General features: G+C 34.9%; 1 protein-coding gene across 2 annotated transcripts in view; it reads right to left on the reverse strand.

Annotated features, from left to right (window-relative positions):
- The window catches only part of LOC127858096 (protein APCDD1-like), a 50,711-nt gene that overhangs the window by 18,928 nt on the left and 7,571 nt on the right, over positions 1-24,212 (reverse strand). Inside the window, exons 2-4 of one of the 2 annotated variants that reach the window (XR_008038749.1) lie at positions 19,946-20,096; positions 16,242-16,806; positions 13,379-14,883 (exon numbers count right to left, since the gene is read on the reverse strand). Coding sequence is in view for 1 of the 2 variants with exons in the window: in XM_052394993.1 (XP_052250953.1) it covers positions 14,092-14,883; positions 16,242-16,806; positions 19,946-20,096 (1,508 nt within the window). In the remaining variant the exon portion in view is untranslated. Of the gene's footprint in view, positions 1-12,743; positions 14,884-16,241; positions 16,807-19,945; positions 20,097-24,212 lie in introns of those variants that run through there. The other variant, XM_052394993.1, reaches the window with a different exon arrangement.

Raw genomic sequence — 24,212 nt, forward strand, 5'->3', positions numbered from 1 at the left:
TTTAGTTTTTCGTGTAGCAGGAGTTTCCATTTACCATGATTATTTTTATCTAGGAATCTTTTAACCCAGCCCGCTTTTATGGCGTTCAAAAAACAATTAATGTCTGTAAGCTTAAGGCCTCCATTTTCATAAGGTTGAGTTAATCGTTTTCTTTTGATTTTGTCTGGCTTATCATCCCAAATAAATTTAAACATAGATGTTGTTAATCCATCTAATACTTCCTTTGTTGGGTTTGGGAGAACTGAAAAAGGATATATTAATTTTGGTAATGCAAAAGTTTTTATTACAGTAAATTTTCCCATTAAAGTGAGTTTTCGATGTTGCCATTGCTTTAAGCAGGCTTCAAATTCCTTAATCTTCGGCATTAGGTTTTTTTCAACATTAAGTTTGTGTTGATTGTAAAAATTCATTCCTAGCGTTTTAGCTCCATCAGATGTCCAAATAAATTTACATTCAATACAATATTCAAATTTTGAGTTTTTAAGAGATCCAATTCTCATTACTGTAGATTTTGATGAGTTGAGGTTTAGTCCTGATATTTTGCTAAAGTTTTGAAGGGTTTCCACTAGGGTTTCAAATGACTTTGCTGATCCATCATTAAAAAAAGATGCATCGTCAGCAAAAAAAGTTTGCTTAATTTCCTCGTCGTTAATTGTTATTCCTCTGATCATTTTATTGGCATTTATATAATTTGATAGTATTTCTATACATAAAATAAATAAGTATGATGATAGTGGACAACCTTGTCGAACACCTTTTTCTATTTTAAAACTTCTAGAAAGGTTACCATTGTTTATAATGATACTATTTATATCTTTGTAAAATACCTTTATCCACTGAATTAGCTGTGGTCCAAAATTGAGGTGTTCAAGACAATGTGTGATAAAAGAGTGATTTAAACTATCAAATGCTTTTTCGAAGTCTGCAAAGAATAACAGTCCAGGTTTATTGTTAATTTCAAGATATTCAATTACATCGAATATTAATCTTACATTTTCACCTATATATCGGTCTTTCATGAAACCAGTTTGGTCATAACTTATTATTTGATTCAAGACTTGTTTTAGGCGGTTAGCTATAGACTTAGTTGCGATTTTGTAATCGATATTCAATAAACTAATTGGTCTCCAATTTGCTATGTAATCCAAGTTTTTATCAGGTTTTGGGATAAGTGTTATGATGCCCTGTTTTTGTAGACCAGTTAATTCGCCATTGTCAAAAGAATAATTTATTGATTTGGTGTAGTATTCTTTTAATGTGGGCCAAAATATTTTATAGAATTCAACAGTAAGTCCGTCAGAGCCAGGACTTTTATTATTTGCCATTCCTAATAATGCACATCCACATTCATAATCCGTAAGTTTTCCTTCACATTTTGATTTGTTTTCTTCACTTAGTTTATTAATAGGAACTGCGAAGAAATCCGAAGCATTTTCTTCAATGCGATTTTGTTTATAAAGAGATTCAAAATAGTTTGCTTCTGCTTCTAATATTATGTCTTTATCTTTTAGTATTGTGTTATCTACAATCAGTTTATGAATAGTTTTCTTTTCAGCTTTCCTTTTTTCTAGGTTGGCAAAATATGCTGAATTCTTTTCATTTCCTTCGACTTGAGTAGCTTTTGATCTTAGAATGTATCCATTAATCTTTTTGTCATATATTTGTTCTAGTTCTTGTTGTTTTGTTTTTATTTGCTGCGTTATATTTTCTGTTAAGTTAGTAGGATTACATTTTATTAAATTCTGTTCTAATTCCTTAATTTCTGCAATTAAGATTTCTTCTTCCTTTTTTGATTGTTTATTCTTTATTGAACAGTATTGTATTGTTTCATTACGGATTGTACTTTTAATTAGTTCCCACATTGTGTTTGGATTACATTCTTTATTTAAATTTGTTATGTCGTTGATACTTTGTTTGATTTTGTTTTGGTATTCGACATCTAGTAAAATAGAATTGTTAAGTTTAAAGTATCCTCTTCCTTTTCCTAAAAGTAAATTATCTATATTTAACTGTACATATGAGTGATCCGTTTTATATCCAGGTTTTATGTTACATTTTGATATAAGGTTACATAAGTTATTAGATATCAAGAAAAAGTCAAGCCTGCAGAATATATGCAATTTGCAGGTAGAATGCCATGTGAATTGGGGTTTGTCTGGATGTTTTATTCTCCAAATGTCACTGAGTTCATTGGTTGCCATTAATTCATTTAGAATTTTTCTGCATTTTGTATGGGTATTAAAATTACCGTTTTTCTTATCCAGTCCTGTTAAGACGGTATTAAAATCACCACCTATAATAACATTTTTATCGGCGTTTGACAATAAATAGTTGTTAAGTTTTTGGAAAACATATGTGTCATCTTTATTTGGCCCGTAAATGTTAATAAGTGTGATGTCAATATCTTGGATTTTGATGTCTACAGCTATTAACCTGCCATTAATTATTTCAGTGAAGTTAGATAGTTCCATGTCACTGTTGGGATGTAAAAATATCCCTACACCTTCGCTATTTGACTTACATCCACTATAAACAAAACGACCGGGCCAGTCATGTTTCCATTGTTGAAAATTTGATTCAGTTAAATGTGTCTCTTGCAACATGAATATCGAGTAATTTAAACCTTTAAGCCATTCAAACACATGCATTCTTTTATCTTTGTTACCTAAACCCCTCACGTTCAACGTTAATATTGTAGTTTCCATTTATGTATTAGATAGCCCATGTTAAAGCATGAATTTTTAGTCAAGTATGTATATATTTTTTTGTCAACTGTTAATTTAATAGTATGATTATCTGTGTAATTCATAGTGTATGGTTTGTCATAAAGGAATCTTAAAAGGTAGGTTAAATGTTCAAGAGTGTTATATTACTTTATTTGACTTTATAATATAGATATCAACATTTTACTTTAGTTTTTTGTCGGTTGGGTGTCGAAAGCAAAATTTGACAAAAAACACTGGGATGATGCATCAAAAAAAAAATGTTTTGTTTTAAATATTATTTTTTCCTATTTCGTTATAAACATTTGTTTTATTAACGAAAAAGGATTTGTAATTATCTTCACTATGTAGACAGATGAATAACGTTTTAAGTGGCTATGTTTTTTTCAGATACTCTTGTGTGTATATGATGAACAACTTATAAATTAATGAAAACATAACAATAATTGAGCATTATACAGATTAAGGATTTAAAACATATTTGTCTGTGATGACTACTGTACGCGTTGCAGTCATGTTTTAGATGTTAAATGTATTGTTACTTAAGCGTATAATAAGAGCTAGCATTTTGATTAATAAAATACAAATTTATGCATTCTATAGGCTACAAGTTTAAAAGTTATGATTGTGAAAACTGCTGTACGAAAATGCATGCTTGTTTTAATTGTTACCTGTAGTTTTTAATTTTACACAGAACAAAACAAAAAAAAAAAAAGCATTTGAAAGAACAAAAAATATACAATGATTCATACCAAAATTGTGTATGCATATGTAATATGCGTACCTTTGTCTTTCAAACAATGACACGTATAAGGTTATACATATATACATAATTTTACAAGTTACACGTGCAGAGATATATGCAGTATAAAGGACAATAATGACAACGCCTTTTAAAATACGCATGCACAAGGAAAATTGACAATGACCTCATAATAAGTGTATATAATTATATGTTGTGTTATGTCTATAAACGTTTACACACGTGACAATTACATAACAATGTAAAATTACACAAAGAGTGCTTATAATACAATGTGATTTTTTTTCAGGTTTTATAACGGTTTATGCCTGATCAAGTTTATGGAATATAATAACACATATACCTTATAATTTGTATATATAGTTTTCAAAAAGTATATGTATATATTGTTTGCACATGTACTATGCGTAGATTTGTATTTTAAACAATGACACGTATACGGTTATACATATATAAATACATTTTCAAACAAGTTATACATGCAGAGACATATACAGTGTAAATGACAATAATGACAACGCCTACTAACGTGCGCATGCACTAAAAAGACTGTCAATTACTTTATAATAAGTATATATAATTATCTAGTTTTTTATGTCTATTAACGTTAACTTGTGGCAATTGCATAATGAAATTATTATTATTATCAGTTGTTATAACCGTTTATGCCTGATCAAACTTATGGAATATAATAACACATATACCTTATTATTTGTATATATAGTTTTTTTTAAAAGTATATGTATATATTGTATGCACATGTAATATTCGTACCTTTGTATTTTAAACAATGACACGTATACGGTTATACATATATAAATACATTTTCAAACTATTTACACATTCAGAGACATTATACAGATTAAGGATTTAAAACATATTTGTCTGTGAATGACACGTATACGGTTATACATATATAAATACATTTTCACACTATTTACACATTCAGAGACATTATACAGATTAAGGATTTAAAACATATTTGTCTGTGATGACTACTGACTACTGTACGCGTTGCAGTCATGTTTTAGATGTTAAATGTATTGTTACTTAAGCGTATAATAAGAGCTAGCATTTTGATTAATAAAATACAAATTTATGCATTCTATAGGCTACAAGTTTAAAAGTTATGATTGTGAAACTGCTGTACGAAATGCATGCTTGTTTTAAATGTTACCTCTAAATTTTAATTTTACACAGAACAAACCAAAAAAAAAAATTTGAAAGAACAAAAAATATACACTGATTCATACCAAAATTGTGTATGCATATGTAATATGCGTACCTTTGTCTTTCAAACAATGACACGTATAAGGTTATACATATATACATAATTTTACAAGTTACACGTGCAAAGATATATGCAGTATAAAGGACAATAATGACAACGCCTTTTAAAATAAGCATGCACAAGGAAAATTGACAATGACCTCATAATAAGTGTATATAATTATATGTTGTGTTATGTCCATAAACGTTTACACACGTGACAATTACATAACAATGTAAAATTACACAAAGAGTGCTTATAATACAATGTGATTTTTTTTCCAGGTGTTATAACGGTTTATGCCTGATCAATTTTATGGGATATAATAACACATATACCTAATTATTTGTATATATAGTTTTCAAAAAGTATATGTATATATTGTTTGCACATGTACTATGCGTACATTTGTATTTTAAACAATGACACGTATACGGTTATACATATATAAAAACATTTTCAAACAAGTTACACATGCAGAGACATATACAGTGTAAATGACAATAATGACAACGCCTACTAACGTGCGCATGCACTAAAAAGACTGTCAATTACTTTATAATAAGTATATATAATTATCTAGTTGTTTATGTCTATTAACGTTAACTTGTGGCAATTGTATAATGAAATTATTATTATTATCAGGTGTTATAACCGTTTATGCCTAATCAAACTTATGGAATATAATAACACATATACCTTATTATTTGTATATATAGTTTTTTTTAAAGTATATGTATATATTGTATGCACATGTAATATTCGTACCTTTGTATTTTAAACAATGACACGTATACGGTTATACATTTATAAATACATTTTCAAACTAGTTACAGATAAAAAGATATCATGGTATGAGACGGTTTTCTTTAATGCAGTGAATGCAATGTAACCGTCGTGCAAGAGAGTGTTTAGTATTCTGTAACCTCAATGATGAACGCTTGGAATGATCATGACATAAATGAGACGCTTTCATAACAATAGTCCGTTCTGAGCCCAACACAGAGAAATGAATGTAATGTAACCGTCGTGCAATAGATTGCACGTGGGCTTCATTAAATTAGCCAATGAAAAAACTCGAAGTATTCAGTCCGGTGGCAGCATTATACTTCTGCTCCGACAAATTCATTTAGAGTAGTCGCCCTTTAACGCTCGCGATACGTTAATTGGCGACGTCGACGGCTTTTGATTTGACGTCATAGATTTTGCAAAATTTCCGCTAGAAAATTGAATAATTACAATATATGCATTCATTAATTAAAATATATTTCGCCATAGAAAAGTAATATTTCACCGTGGAGAAGGCAGGCGATGCAAAGACGTTCCTTTTCTGAATTTAAGATTTCTAATTTTCGCATATAAATTTTATTAAAGTATGTTGAATCCAAATAGAAAATAGATAATAAAATCGGTCCTGGTCTCGATGCTTTAAGGAAAATACTAGTTGCGACAATAATACGTTTTTCTTATACATATACTTTTCATGTTAAATGCATTTTATAATAATAGTTAAACAATTTAGTAAATAAACAGTATTTATGTACCAATTTGAATATTTCGTTAAAAGACTATTGGCAAAGTCTTTATGATACAAGAAAATGAACAACCAATAATATTGCACCCGTGTTCTACGTTTTGAAGGAATTTAATGTGCGCCTCCGACAATAACAAGTAATTGTAAGCGTCATGTTTTTTCATAATCGCCATTCAAAATTAAAATATCTTTTTTAACATTAAAAATAGTCAAAATGCACCAACAAATTTCATGCAAATCACATTTACTTTATGTATATGACTTTGCAAAGCTTTTTATGAAATCAAGGTATATAAAGGTATGTTATAGTTACCATGGTTTAATCACACGAGCAATCGTGGTATATTCATGCCCAACTAAAATCAAACATAAACAATAATTACCTAAAAATCAGCATCGCTGTCTTCATGGTTCTTTCTCCAGTAAGCGTGCCAAAATGAAATCCCAGATAATTCAACTGTTGGATAAGAATACTTCATCCAATTAAATTTTATAATCGCGAATCGTGTTTGCATCTTGTAGAAACATGTCTAAACTAAATGTCAACCAGATGGACGATCTCATTTTTCTGCCATTTATTTAAGTTAATTGATTTCTCTGTTAAAATGATTGTTAGCAATAAGACTTTCGTACTGTGGCTGTCATCTGAACATCTGTAAATTTGTGATATCATTTTTGTGACATCAAAGCAGGTGCGGATCCAGGGTTTTCGAATACGGGGAGGGGCGTAGGTCAAGTTTTACATAGGGCGGGTACTTTAATGAAAAATTGTTAACCCTAAAACGTTTGATAGTAGTTTGTGCTATCTAATTCCATCGCCGAAGGCATTTTTTTTTGTTAAGCAACCTTTGGCATTCGATTTTAAGGCCCAAATATGCATATTTTAATTTTTTTTAAATCTTGGCTGATTTAAGGGGGGGGGGCGCACGCCGCTTCCGCCCTTCTTGAACCGCCCTTGCAAAGATCCGAAAACGTTCAGCGGTGCACATAAACGAAATATTTGTTTGACAACTATGAAGATTTGAATATAATCTGGTGAAATTAACATATTCAATAAATGCCATAAATATATTCCGATTTCTATGAAGAATTGTCGTTTGTATCTTATTTTTGTCAATGACAACAGTAATGTATGTGTCGTTAAAGAGACTTTTGTCAGCTACTGAACTTATCTTATCGCCGTACAAAAATATTGAATTGACACAGACCTTAGTGCAAGCCTTTATTCATATTTAGGTTGGAAAATCGTACAGCTTGTTCAGTTTACTGGTAATTACGACCGACACGGAGTCCTTGTCATTTGAGACTGATTACTGACGTTGGGTGTAAAGCCGTTCACACAGTAAAGTTAGCTGTAATCGGCGATAATTTGATTATGGGTTTAGTATCTAATGCATTACGCAGCTGCACCCGCACGACCAACCGTTTCAGAAGAGAACCGCTATTTCCTGACAGTTTTCATATAAAGGCATTGTCCTTTGCCGGCCCCACAATGAGCCAAAGAGCTGAGCAGGTACCGGTGCGATTGACGATTCTACCCAAGAATATTCGTCTTTTATCGCTGTTTTCAAAGATGGCAAAGTTGTCAGTCTCCAGCAGATAAACCGAGGGATTCACATTTTGTTTTACCCAGACGGTTCCTGTAAGACTGACCTTATATAACCAAACTTGTCGAAACGGCCTCAAACCCAAAGAAAACTTACGGGTACCTCGTTTTTCCGATTTCCGATAAATTCAAAACAAGGATTTTTTTTCATTTTGAATAAAACTTAACGTTTTTGGTCGAAAATGAATAAATATGACCGCTTCGGTCGATCTTCACCGCAGCTGACATTTATGGACAATACTGACCACAACTGACCATTTCGGACAATACTTACTAAAAACTGAGCATTCTGGTGGAAATCGACTTAAAGAACCCCGTCGGGTAATCTAGATCTAACCTTTAAGTTTTAGTCATTTTTACTTCACCATTTCATTTTTAACATGACTTACAATAGTGTGCGACATTTGTCGTTAATGTTGCGACATATATCGGCAGTTGAAACTTTTGCGACATTTATCGTTAAAGTTGCGACAAATATCGTCAGTAGGATTTGCGACATATATCGGTCCTTGCGACATTTATCGTCAACGTTGCGACAAATCTCGTAGCCTGCGACATATAACGGCGATGCGACATTTAACGGCGCTACAAACATCTTATTGTGAATTAAGCTATTAATTCTGTCGGCCTTATCAACATGTTATCACGGAGACTTTAACCATGAAATTGGCCGTATCCACGCGCAACGAAACCGATCTGTGCGCGGTGCCAAATGTTTTCCATTGGCCTCGTGTTTTCGTGCCTAATGAGCGTCGGATAGCGTACATCGGCGCTCTACGATCGCTTATAGCGACACGGGCGTCCGAATGATGTATCCGTGGGCGTGTGCCCATGCAGATTTCCGTCAAAGAATAAGACATTATACATTTATAAGAAAACAGCACGGTTATAGTTTACTTCGATAACAGAAAAAATGTGTGCATGTCATTTGTATAAAGAAACAAAACAGGTTTATAAAATAGTACATGAATGTGTGAATCTTATTTTTGAAGAACTTACAGTTTTACCATTTTGTTCATTTACTGCTGTCCGAGAAATTCGTTATTATCACATTATCATAGCAGAGCTTTCATAGCAACATCTATCAAACAAATCAGAACGTACATCGTGACAACTAACAAGATGATAATGAGTCTAATACATCGCCATACACGTGTAAATGAGAGAGTGACCCGGAGTAATTGAGAAACTTAACTGTGTTAATGGGCTTACGTCGGTGCTTTAAATGACGTCGACGTATTGTGCTCGAATATTCACTCAACTGTAATAAGTGCTAGTTTGTTATAGTTTGTTTTTGTTGGTTTTCTTTGAAAAAAATTCTGGCAAGACTATGTCTCGGTCCGACAATATAAATCCTTTGGGGAGAACACTGCAATTTACACGACACGTTTCAACTTTTAATTCATGAACACTGGTGCTAGTCTGCAACTAGACATTACAACCTCGTGTAGCATCTTTAATTTCTGAATAATAAGTACGAACATGTATTCTTATTATTTTGATTTACACTGCGATACACACACACACACACACACACACACACACACACACACACACACACACACACACACACACACACACACACACACACACACACACACACACACACAAACACACACACACACACACACACACACACACACACACACACACACACACACACACACACACACACACACACACACACACACACACACACACACACACACACACCCTCACACACACACTCACACACACACACACACACACACACATATATATATATATATATATATATATATATATATATATATATATATATATATATATATATATATATATATATATATATATATATATATATATATATATATATAATTTAAAACACGAAGGCATTACATTTAACGTGCTGGCCTATGCACAAATAATAATTTTCGTCAAACATATCTGCTCTGTAAGAAAATCACTGTAGATCTACATATCTTTCAAATATGTAAATAAATTTGCATAATTAATAAATGTGATATTAATAATCTTTATAACATCCAAGAAAATGTTTAAGATTTAAATTATAGAGAGCGCTCACAGAATGTGTTGTATGCAATTTTTAATGATTCATGTCCCGTGGTTATTTGAGAGAACATTCTCCTTGTCTAGTTTCTACATTTATCGCGTTTATTTATTCGTTTATTCCAAGTGAACCATTTGTGAAAGATACAATGCCAGAATGCGAGACTGTGTAGTTCTCGACATTGTGTCACGTTTTCCTTTATCATTGGCCAGTAATGGTGGATTTAACGTCTTTGTAAAATTGTGGGAGTTGTTACGTGTGTCTGTTCTAAAATCTTGAAATCGGGTGCGTTTATATTTATACTACCCCTTTATGTTTCGAATGCATACAAATGGTGTACTTATAAATAGAGAGAAAAATATGGTATAATTTAATACTAAACACTAAACATGTATAACTGTGATGAAAATTATGATGTATTTCGCTATTTTCTGATTACCTCATACCAGTATCACCGTTGTGTTGGTTTAATGGGCACATATGGTAATTGACATTGTGATAACTGGTTTACGTGACATTCATTCTGAGCAAATCATCTTACGCCATTGAGTTTAGCGTGTCCATAAGATACGTGGATAAATAAACGCTAAAAGCTACTTATAATGACATAAATTATAAATACGTTGATTTTGTTGTAATTTCGTTCCATTATTCGTAACTAGGCATGATTATATGATTTTCATGTAAAGTATCCCAAAGTGATATGTTTGTGTGCATGTTTACGTTCTTACGACTCTTTTGTTAGTCCGTTCATGGTGCGTTTTGTGTTATTAAAAAATGTCAGCTGCTCGTATAAGCTTCTAAGACGCTATTACTACAAGAGAAATAAAATTAAATTAGTGCATCAGCCACTGTTCCAGTAGTATCACCTACATTAAACAACTTCGGAATATATCCTCAAAGCTTCGTAAAGAAGATAATATTTGCCCCTACGTATTATTGCATGCTTCTAATTCATTCTGAAAAATAGAAAAGAGAGATTACATAACATCCGAATAAGCACGTCGCCTACTTCTCATGGCTACACGGCGCTAGTTACGGCAATTTACTTAATCTTTGATCCCCGGATATATTGAGTGATATACAAACGGATTATCAGAGACGCGAATCTTAGAAACAAATGCAAACAATTGTCTCACGAATTCGCTCAATCAAGGTTAACGGAAATACGTGCGAATGAATGTTATATGTTGCATGATCGAGGAAGCTGAAAAGGGACGCTTTGGGTATTTGAACATGCACATGTTGATATCAAAATATTACTAAGACGTGGAAAAACGTGGCATAAATAAAGAGCGTTGAAATATCACATACGACACTTTTCATTCGGTGCGTTAAATATTATTACTTGTTAATTAAACACTGCTATCGTAGATATTCAAGTTCCAATTTAGAATTAATTTTAGAATATGTTGCAACAACCCATGTCATTCACTTAAAAATCTTCTCAATGTACATGTAGCATCGTTTTTATTAAGGAATATTTGTAGAACTCAACAGTTAAAGAGACCGCACCCCGTAAAAAGCTGATACACATGTGCAATAATAGTAGACGCACACATTCATCCGTTTATTTAAAAGCTTAACTTGAAAAAAAAACAGCATAAATATTATGCATTACTTATTTTTGAGAAGCGTTTGTATACGTGATCTTTATTTGCCCGCTACATAGAAACAAAACTTATTATATGAGTATGTCAATCGGTTATCAAAAAAAGTTTTCTTACTGTATTTTATAATTAATACCAACATCTTTTTTCACCCGGTGGTTTTTTTTTAGAAAAAGACCCGTTGTTCGGAATTTGCAAATGACTGTTCACGTGTGTAGATTAACTAATTCACACACATGTGTCCTTAAAACAAAAGGCGTAAAATTGCCGACGTTGTCAACACAAAATCTGTCCGCCGAGGATAACACAAAAGCCCTATTTCGTTTAGTTTAGATCGGATGTATACATGGTCCGTGCTCTGTTAAAAAGGGGTTTAATGCATGTGCGTTAAGTGTCGTCCCAGATTATCCTGTGCAGTCCGCACATTGTCGTCCCAGATTATCCTGTGCAGTCCGCACATTGTCGTCCCAGATTATCCTGTGCAGTCCGCACATTGTCGTCCCAGATTATCCTGTGCAGTCCGCACATTGTCGTCCCAGATTATCCTGTGCAGTCCGCACATGTCGTCCCAGATTATCCTGTGCAGTCCGCACGTGTCGTCCCAGATTATCCTGTGCAGTCCGCACATTGTCGTCCCAGATTATCCTGTGCAGTCCGCACATTGTCGTCCCAGATTATCCTGTGCAGTCCGCACATGTCGTCCCAGATTATCCTGTGCAGTCCGCACATGTCGTCCCAGATTATCCTGTGCAGTCCGCACATGTCGTCCCAGATTATCCTGTGCAGTCCGCACATGTCGTCCCAGATTATCCTGTGCAGTCCGCACATGTCGTCCCAGATTATCCTGTGCAGTCCGCACATGTCGTCCCAGATTATCCTGTGCAGTCCGCACATGTCGTCCCAGATTATCCTGTGCAGTCCGCACATGTCGTCCCAGATTATCCTGTGCAGTCCGCACATGTCGTCCCAGATTATCCTGTGCAGTCCGCACATGCATTAACCCCCCTTTTCCTAAAGCATGGCCTTATTATAATTGTATCATGTTAGTACTTATATCTAGAACTACAGTACAATTAATTACATCCTCGAGTTTGGCATAGATTTAATTGATGCTTTCCGCTTTAACGGTTTGTTTAAAGTTTTAACCGATTGCAGCAAATGTAGGTTATGTTTCACAAATAAACACATTAAATATGTACAATTTATTGAAACTATTTTTTCAACGTTCTCGTTAACAGAGCGTATACAATGGAGGTAACTGTAGTAAACGGGAACAAACAAAAATTACATCGTATAAACTGCTAATGGCGACTTACAGACTACAAAGTGATATGACGTCTTAATGACATTTTACCGATGTTTGCCTATTTTGACATCTTCAACCAGTCTTCATTTTACAGCGTATTGCAGAATATAGATAGATAGATTCTTTATTTCCTCCATTCATGGAGAGCAGAGTTGATGTAATAACACAATTAATGTTATAACATATGTGCAGGCAAATATAAGTTGGTGTAACATGAATTTCATTATTGATAACTGAGAAACAATGACACGAACACAAAATAAATACATATAAATAAAAGAAATCATTTTTGTATTGCAGTGGATCCATTATCAATTTTAAATGGAATGTGTTTCTACTATAGTGTCTTTTTCTGCTCATTATTTTTAATGTTTTAAATAATATGAGCACCACTCTAGAAACATTGGGCTTGTGTGTGCGTAATGTATCGTCCTAGATTAGCCTTTGCGGCCTGCTTTTGACGGGGCTTTGCGGGCGCGGCGTCATTCATCTAAGCATAAATAGATAGGAAAACACCTACTTAGCAAAAACAGTAAATATGAAATAGTCAAATGTATACATGTATGAACATATTGATTTCAATTTTGATATTCGCTAAATGCATTTCCTTACACTTCCCGGTAATTACTACTAAGATACGAGTAAACGTTTTAGGCTAAAACTGATTTGTGGTTTTAAATAGTAAACACTTCCTTTATTTCATAATGATGTTTGATGCCATTTACTTTCAATTAAATGCATACATCTTCAGTAGTTATCTAGCAAATTGTTAAGGACGAAGACAAATAGAACACAAATTCACACAGAAAAAGTCTTACAAAATGTTCTAGAAAGTCTTAAACATCAATCATTCGTCTATTCTTTTAGACCAGAGGTACGATTTTACTAATATTTTGACTATCAAACGTGTCAACCTGATAGGTAATATAAGAGAGTTTTACAAAATAATGTTAAAAATAAACGACATTTAATACTGTTACTTATCAATACGTCCGTATACAACTACGCTAATAGGATGTGACGTATTTTTCTTTAGCTGTATTCTATTAACCACAATGCCATAACTCCGAATCCATTTGTCGCACTCGTTATCCAATAAACGACTGTGGATAATCCTCTAAAATCCCGGAATAATTTGAAGATCAACTGTGCATCTGTATTACGTTAATCCATCAAACAAACGACTTCCACGAAGTTCAACGCACGATTGTACAACGAAACGTATCATGCTAGTGCCCAACCAACACACAATGTGAGAGTAAAGCGACGAACAATAATACTGATGTCGCGTGGTGCCTGTAAGCAGAGCTATTACCCGTAATTTCTACAACAGCACTGTCCGAATTAATATTGCCCGAATATTGTTCAAATAAAGGTAACACTTCTTCCACTATTAAGTTATCTCCACCACATTTTATCATGGGCATTTGGAAAGATGTCGGCCTGTTCTTTGAAATGGCCATTGACACGAAATCACTAGGTCTTTGTCCGGTATACAGATAACTCTTGCTGTTGTCGTACTCTGTTTTCACGATTTCGTGCTCCACATGAGGTAAGGTTATCCCTAGTAGCACGCAGCCATCAGTTGACGTCACGTCCTGGGTCACCCCAAGCTTCCAGCTGCCTGCATCGCCACATTTACTTCCGGAATAACTGTTCATGAACATAAGCATCTGATAATCGTTCGGCGTAATTTTCAGTTTGGTTGTCTTGAACACGAACTCACTCGCGGACGGAATGGCCGCCGAGGCGCCCGTCCGTGCATATGTCCCTTTGATAGCGATGCTGTAGCTGGACTCCTTACAGAGCGGATCCCGGAAGAACTCGTACATTCCTTGAAAGGAGCGCCACCCTAGGAACGATAGGTGGCGCGTCAAAAACTGGCCGTTGGGTCTGGTTTCACACCGCTGACTGATCCACTCCCCCGGTAGTGCCACGGCGCTGTGCTGGCGACGCGGAAGTACCGGGGGATGCCTGTGTGACGCTTGTGATATCATCCTGCACACATCACATCCCTGTACCTGCAGCGATAATAAAATACTCGTTTGGTGTTATTTACCAAAATATCTTTAAAGACGAGGATATGTGTAATGCATAAAGGTCATTACGATTGCTTAGTCCCGCAGCCGTTGTAATCGTTTAATGTGATATTGCTTGACAAGGTCAGTGCAAAAGCACGATTCGAACATTTAAAATTATATTAAGTGTTCAACTTCATACAAGATAGTCAAGTTTATTAAGAAAATGTCTTGCAGTTTTACATCAATGCTGTTTACTTCTCACTCGGCAGCTGCTTTACGGAAGTAATGCATCGATTTATAATATTAGCAACTTGTCATAAAAGTAACACACAGTGAATGTGTAAACATAGTTGAACTTATTAAGATGTGCATTTTTATTATTTATAGTAGAATAATAACAACTTTAATTGATATCATATCGCATAACCATCGGACACGGTATAAACAATTCTATAAGCATAAGGAATGAACATTGGCAACATTTCGAAACCTCAATTAACCCGAAACTTCAATGAACACTCCAGCGGCCATGTAATTGAATTATAGGTCAAAACACAAGAGAGCAAATATATTGTAACAATAAGTAATCCGAGCTATGTCGCAGCCATTTAAAGCGTTCTAAATATATGTCTTGGTTTCCGAATACAAAAGCCGTTGTCGCCTTTACCATAATTACGATGAAAATTATAGCCTCGGTGTGGGCTACACCGTAATTCGAAACTTTCAACAGCCACTCCGCTGGCATCTCTTAAACAGCACATATCTATGTACTGTCATGAATATCCGCTTTGTACACCTTTGATGGTGGTTATGTTTACAATTAAATTACCCACAAGAAACTCATTACAACCCAATTTACATAATAGTCATGCAATGTCATGCATTTCAAGGGCTGGCTATAGGACTTTTGGTTCAAAGTGTGAGTTGTAATTTGCGTGTTAAATCGAAATCAATCATTTCCATAATACTCTCGTCCAAGACTTATCATCAGATTTCGTATCAAGTACAATCAAAAGGTGTTTTTATACCGATTTGTGAACCTTAACCTGATAGAACGGAATATCGCCGCCCCTGATTATAATCCTTTAATTGGCGATTTACAACACAATTATAGAAGTAACAATACATACATTGTGGTAAATACAGAAATGAAATGTGTTGATTTACCATGATAACGCCTTTCAATTAATTTCTGTGCCACAGACCATTTATGTTTTTCATGATTTTATATTATTCTTATATCAATGCGCCCCGATGCCGATTGTGCTTTTTGCTTGATCAATTCGAAATAATACCTGCAATAAATTCATTAAACAATATGTCGTAAATTGTTATGTTCAAATGTGGAGCATACTAACCCACGGTTTCACGAGCGGTGCCTGGTAGTGCGTTGGCACGTACTGACGTCTTTGCGTCACATCCGTACTGACGTCACCTAGATGAAGCTCGCGGCGGGTCACAGCGCCGGAAATGGATTTCTCGATTCTCCTTTCTACCCGTATTAGCTGGATTTCGTTCATCGTGAAATTAAATAGTTTTGTGCAATCGAAGTCCTCCGCTGTTGCGCCGCCGTCTTCACGAGCATTGCGTTTCCGTGGAAACTTAAAAATGTCAAATTTACGGAAGGTTTTCACTGAGTTCACACTGGACTCACTACAGTATCTCCGCATCAATTTTCCGAATTCCTTCGCCTTTGTATCGGTATATGGTATAATTTGGACCTCTGTGAGTTGATACCGGAACTCGAACCCGCCAGGGGTTCTCCAAGACTCGTGCACGAGCCGTACCGTGCCGCGCGCATTGACGTAGTGCGTCACGTGACTGCAGTCCTCGTCGGCGTAGTAGAACAGTTGTGCGGTGAAACCTGACTTCCGGAACGCGTATTTTCTAATAACAAACTCGGGTCCTGGTCGGTTCTCACACCTAAAACATGCACAATACCTGAGTTATAACTGGTTTTGGATATAGAATTAACCATCCTTAGCATCACATTTCTTGTTTATGACTAGTTTCATGACTGACCAAAACAAATTTTCAAATGTGAGTCATGTTATGTGCCCAATAAAATCGCAAAAATTCGCTCAAATAGTCACTTTCAATACATAATATTCAAGATATGATTTTAATATAATTTTCAATTATTGAAATCGTTACGATGCAGTTCCAAGCAATAACTGAAAAAGTAAATATAGTAACCTAAAGCGAAGTACACAACATGTGCTCATGGAATCTTCGTATTGCATGTATGGAAAATGAAACACTTTCTTCACAAATAAGTCATATTTTCACGAGCAGTGTTTCTGTATATCTGATAGGCGTCGCCATATAATACAATGTACATGTATATTTTATACAGTTTTATTGCAATTTAACGTAGTTGGGAATCAGTAAAAACACAATTCTATTCAACATATTACACGCGTCATGCGAAAATGGGTCTTGTGCCATATGCGACCAGGGAAGCTCCAGACCAGTCCGCGCGTCCGCGCAGTTTGGCAAGGAGCTACCCTGTCCGCTAATGCGAACACGAAACCACGTGTGACTTTACAGCGGACAACGTAGTTTCTAATCAGACCGGGCGATTGTGCAAGCTGGTTTGGAGCTACGCTGGCCACGAGTGACATAAGCCCCATTTTGGCATGAAGCGGATCTTTAAAAATATATTCTCTGTATTGCTTCACAACGTAAAATTTCGAAACTCTTGATTTTAAAGATATTTGCGCTAATACTTGAAATCGTACATATGATTAAGCATTGCGCAATTGCAGCATAATTGCGCGAGCACTTATAACATTCACTTTGAACAGTGTTTTATCATGTGATTCTTTAATTGGAAAGTGGTGCGTTTGAGTGGCATTTCGAATGATGCAGTATTGTCAGAGTCGGACACCAACGTGTTTAATTTTCAATTACGCAACCCAGCTCTGAAAGGTGTCACATTGAAGGAGGGTTTGGTGTTATCGGTCTTTGGTCGGATAATAATGCAAGATTTGAACCCGTTATAATTCGATATATAAAGTTTGGGGACTTAAAATTGCTGTCCTAAATGTGATAAATGAATTCATGCCATAAATAACGACATTTTGCAATACTGGAAACGGACTGGAGTCTTCTTATTTATCGTAATAATGCTATAATAGCAATGTAGTAGACACGATACAGTACGTTTCAGTGGGCAAATATTTCCAATATGTGAACCGGAGTTCTGATTTTGTATCAGTAATCAATTGATTTGTAGAGCATATTGTTAACGAACTTAAGAAAATTTAAGTGAATTTGCTAATACTTCGGTCTGTATGTAAACACAACAAAATCTTTGTGCTGCCGATTAAGAGTGTCCGTGCGCGTGACAGGTGGTCATTTGTCAGTGATTTCTGTTCGGACTCTGTATATCACAGAGCTGGTGTGAATACTGCATGTGACAGCAACACACCTCATTAATTAGACATGCCATAAACACTCATGCCTATTTATATATATATAAAACAATTCGGATTCCCAAATCTTTGTTTCCGCATGTTTCAATGTACATATAAAAAGCGTAATGTTAATCTTCGTTATTATTCTTTATTATAATTATAAGACAGTAAATGGTTTACCCAAAACACTGAGTATTTTACATAATGCGGAGTCCTAACATTAACCCTTTGCATGCTGGGAAATTTGTCGTCTGCTAAAATGTCGTCTGCAGAATTTCTAAAATTAGCATTTTCTTCGATTTTTTTCAAAGAATACTATCAGAATAGCAAACAGTTTGGATCCAGATGAGACGCCACGTTCTGTGGCGTCTCATCTGGATCCAAACTGTTTGCAAAGGCCTTTAAAATTCGGTTCCCGCACTGAAAGGGCTAAGACATTCCCGTAACTAAGGCGCCTTTTGTTATTCAATTAACAATGACCTTCATATGGCGTCACTTAAGTTGCGACCCACTACAGCATTATGTATAAGCGTTATTAATCCAGAGGATCATTCGAATGTGGTGAATAACGTGCCTTCATGTTAATTATTGTTATTTAATTGTTACTAGTGTTATTCAAATTTGATTCACCAATTCGGGGAAAAGCGGCGTATTCTCAAAACTACAGGGGGACGACGCGGCCCCTGTAAAATACTTTATGCATTTCAGCTGCCTAAGAGTTAAATCAAATGCTTAGTCTGTTCCAATTTAAAATAATGGAACATTTCTAATCATATAATCGTTGTTATTTCAACGTGTGAAATGTTTTGTTCTAATCTACAACTTGACTGACATGTGGGTACTCAATACATTCGATAATCGCACCTGTAGATTTTAATCAGTAAGCATTTGTATGCATTAATAAATTGAGCGCAGCTGGATGAAACATGGTCGAACGCCACCGCAGTAGATTGCACAGTGAATAGGTCACACACGGTGTTTGGTGCGCATGTCATAATTTGATATGTTTACCAACGTTGAAGCCAAAATAAAACATAACTTAATACCAGGACTTTACTCCTAAATAAGCGCGAAGCAGCAATAACATTGTACTGGTGATTTTTTTTAATTATTGCTGTGTAAAAAACACAACAACACAATTCGTACATATAATATAGTAAATCAAACATAATATTTTATAAAAGTCATGTTTAGTTTATCTTTTGTGATTATTTGTGATAATCATGCTAGTTGAGGGTCTCGACGTTTTCCGTACACACTTTTAGTTAAGAGGGCTTTGGATGATTGTTGCGTTTTCGTTTTCCTCTGATACAAAATCTAGGCTATTTCATGACTTATTAATACGATTGATTACATATAAATGTGTCTATCAGTGTCTGTAATATGCAGATCATGCTAATCGTTATAATTATCATTGTAATCATCCACCTATAAGCATCATCATAATCATCATCAACAACAACGTCACCTAATTTTGATTGGCAGAGTCTCCTATAGACTAATGGATAGCTTTTTATTTTTTAAATTATGATTGCTCCTTGTTAGTAATGCAATTATACTCTTTGAAAATTCTGTCATTTTTACAGTATACACAACGGGCAGTTACTTTAGCACTTGGTAATGCTGGTTTGAGTGTCACTCACCCAGAAGAGGTCCACTTTCCGTTGAATTTCGGCGGCGTTCGGGCGTTTACGGAAACGGCGAGCGATTCCCGTAGCGTCCGTCTGCAGTCATCCTCTGCCCACGGAGCATGGTGAAGGTCACGTGATTTGATAGCCTGTGTCGAGAGACAGCCTGAAAGTATACATTTGTTTTTGTTGACTGTTACGCATTAATACGCAAACCGTTTTGATTCTTAAATGTTATGTCAAATGTTCTGCCACTGAGCATATTAATTTTAATAACTATTATTATTAAGCATACGTTTTGTTGGATTCTGATAATAACTGATCAGTATTTACATTTGAGGGCTTCTGTGGTATATAGAAAAACATAATTAAGCCAACCCCAAACCAGCTAATAAGCTTTGATCTGACTATTTTCTCGGAATTTGATACAGACGTTTAACTGAAACCGTTCAGAAGATGTGATTTTTGAACTGGAATCAAATACTTTAAGTTTAGTTAAATTGAATGAACAAATAATTCGGTATATTGTATTGAAATGTGATTTTTGTTCGATATTAATGCTAATTTATAGCAACGAAACTATGTGTATAAATAAGTATGTTTATTTTTATTTTTTGAAGCACTTCAAATTATTGAAGGATGACAACAATCAAAGTGCACATGCATTTCTAAAACCAACAGAAGATACCATTAGCACATACAGAATAACAAAGATCAAAGAAATTTGGGTGGCCTTTATTTAATTTTTTCACAGTTGTGGCTTAATAATTCTTGGACTTTGTACAAGCATATGATCTCTTGAAATTCGACCGCAACATGTGCAATGTATATGTTGACATAATACATAATGAGCTATTCGCTAATGAACTGCTAGAAGGCCCATTGGAACACAAGGATCTTTGCCTTTGAGAAAGCAAGACGTGTCAGTCAAATGTGAACGGGTCAAACGTTGATTTTGCCAAGACAAGCGGCGCGCACAGGGTTAAACAGAATTTTAAAGGAAAATCAACTCTCATCTGTACAGAGTGTCAAGAAGAAATTGATGTTAAATGCCTTGCAGCTGCTTTGATATCGAACGTGTTAATAACGCTAATTGATGTATCGAGCCAACATCCTTATATATAGAGTTATGTTACAAGACTCGCCACTATAATTAATATTATAATGTAAGTCGAAAAAGTAGTCAAAGCCCTATTACTACTCAAAATTAACGAACATTTCGTACAATATTTCGTAAAATAAAGTATAACAATTAAAAATCAGTGTTCCTTATGGCAAATGTCGAAATTTCAACGCCAGATGTGGTCTGGTAAAATAGATGTTTGTAGATACAAAATGCTCGTTTTTATTATTGATTTGTATATTTAATTCCATTTTAATTTCCCGCAACGAGATCTATTAATCTGACAAAAGAACACTTTTAGTGTTCGCGTGTCGTATGAATATATATATATTCGCGGGAAATGAAAATGGAATTTATTGTGTCGCAAATAAATAATAACGAGAATTTTGTATCTGCAAAAATCTATGTAATAATTCCACATCTAGCGTTGCAATTGTGGCTATTGCTATAAGGAACACTGATTGTTTAGGTGTTTACTTTATTTTACGAATTACTTTTCGAAATTTTCGTTGATTTTGAGCGTTATAGAGGCGTTAATGGAACACTTATTAAAGTTGCTGTTAGCTGTGAAAACATTAGATAAATTAAATTGTAGTAACAAGTATGCATTACATCATGTTTTAAATAACAGCACCCACTCGTGCATAGAATCCCATTTAAGGACGGGACAATACAGCATCAACACTTAGTTATTATAAATGTTTAAAATAAAATAAAACTCAAGTCTTTCTTTCTTTGCTCATATTTTGGACTAGTCGTTAACATGAGAAATTGCTGGGATAGGTATGCTGTGGTCAAAAGGTCTTTTTCGCGTTGGGTGGCGTATAAAAGGAGACGGAAAAGCCAGTGTGTCTATCATGTTAAAATATGTATAAGACAACTAACTATTCTGCCGTGTGGACAGAGCATTTTATTTTAGCGAAAGCTGTTGGTATTGTTGTTATTGTTTTGTTTGTGTTGTTGTGTTTGTTTTATTTGTTGATGTTATTTGCTCCTGTGGTTTTGGAGCTATTTTTTAAAAAGTGTTAAAGCATCGATGAATTGTCGAGATTTTTTTCTCCGTTTATTGTATATCTAACGGCAAACATTATTTTCATTGTCATGTAATTATGCAAATTGGTAACCCCGTTTGTCTATACGAATAGTGATAAATTTTAAGAAGGAAAAATAGCTGTAAGAAAATGTATAATCATGCCCATAACAAATGCTCCCAGTAACATCATGTAATGAGCTTGGTACACGGGTAGGCGATATATGGACACAGGGATAATCTGCTCGAGAGGCCTTACGGACTTGCTAACATCTGGCTAATGCCACTTGTCGAACACTGGTCCTATTTTAATACCTCTTAGACGTGGCCTTGATATTTGTTACATATGTTTATATTGCAAGAATGTTAACAATTAATTTTTATATTGCTGAAACAAGCAACAGGTCCGTGTTGTAAAAGCGAATTTTTCATTATTTACTGGGTTTAAATACGTATTTGCGTATTTATATGATAATACTATTCTTTGAATTATCCGAGTTTTCACAGAGATGTATATGTCAGTTACTGAGAATACATGTATATACGTATGTTGAACTGGGTATTTAATTGTTTACATTACCAATTGTTTCTGTCATTATGAATATTTTGTTATTCTAAATTATGTTGAAAGGCTTATGTATTTTTTACACACCAAAAGGAATCTACGACTTTATGAACATTAAGTTCGTTCTATTTAAGAAATTATTTCGACTGCTCATGTTCATTTGATTAAAAAATGTATGGATGTTGAACTGGTGTAATGAGATTATGGTTTGTTTCGTGATCCACTCATCCCAAATACGCCGTCACACGCAGAAAGACGACTCATTGTGTACATTCTATAATGTGCACAGAGTAGAAAACCGTAAACAGTTGAATGTTGGCAGGCCTATTGATAATGATACATAACCATATGTTCATCAAATACATTAATATTTTAGTCGTATCATGCAGAAAAGGGTATGATGCCGTGTGCGACCGGCGTAGCTCAAGACCAGCCTACGAAATTGCACAGTCTGCCAAAGAGCTGAAGTGTCCGCTAATAAAATCATTAACCTTGCACAAATGTATGTTTTCTATTTTGATAGACGTGGCTTGTATTGTTCGTTTTAACATATTTTCTTTACGTTATCGATCTGTTCACATATAGCAGTTGGATAGTTTACAAAAAATTATACTATGTAACTACTTTCGGACACACAACACTAAATATTCAGTGAAGTGTTTAAACATACAAATACCTTCCTATTCGCATAAGAATTAAATAGTTTACATTCCATCGATGGACTCGTGGTCCCGAAGCTTGCAACTTTTGCGTGAGTTGTATCGAATATTGTGTTACTTGTTGAATAAAAGCGCGTGAGAACTGTTTGTGCGGTATTGTTCTTTAATAGTTGACAAGGTGTAATGACTTCAACAGGTGTCCCGGGCCTAATGCGAATTCTATTCTAATTACTCGAGTCTATCACCGTGTTTCGCCGCATGTTGTCCACATTTTGCATGTTTCGTTTGTGTTCTTTTCAAAAAATGTGTGTGTTTCACGGTGTGAACTACGACCACACGAGAGTTTATTCAAGCACTTGTGGGCGCTTTTTATTTGAAAGTCTGATAATGGCATTTTACGGTTTGACAAAAATAGTATTATGTTTCAATGACTCAAACCTACCACACAATGTTTGCACAGGTGAGTCGACCTTCAACGTCACGCGGCGGCTAAAAGAATCTGTTTTGTGATAATAGATTGCGGTCAGTGGTCAACTTTGGCGTGTCCACTGCCGGTTTAAAAAGAGCCACATGCTGTTTGCGGAATTAGAATTAATCTGATACTGATATCCGAAGCTCAATACAGTGAAACGCAAACAAACTCGAGCTGACCGGACGAACGTGAAACAACATCGTTCACCGTCGCCAACTGACCGCTGGTCAGTCTAAACAGTCGCTGGTTAACAGCATGGGTAACGGATAGATGAAACAGATAGCTTTAAATGAACATAACAAAAATGATTTAAGATTTTTATCATTCAAACATACCAGGTGCGCACAAACACAAGGTGTTACTGTATATACTTTCTATATAACAAACAGAAAAATCAACTGTAGGACGATCGGAACGACGCCCTTCTTTTATA

Source organism: Dreissena polymorpha, chromosome 14 (assembly GCF_020536995.1).
Source record: "Dreissena polymorpha isolate Duluth1 chromosome 14, UMN_Dpol_1.0, whole genome shotgun sequence".
NCBI classification, from domain to species: domain Eukaryota; kingdom Metazoa; phylum Mollusca; class Bivalvia; order Myida; family Dreissenidae; genus Dreissena; species Dreissena polymorpha.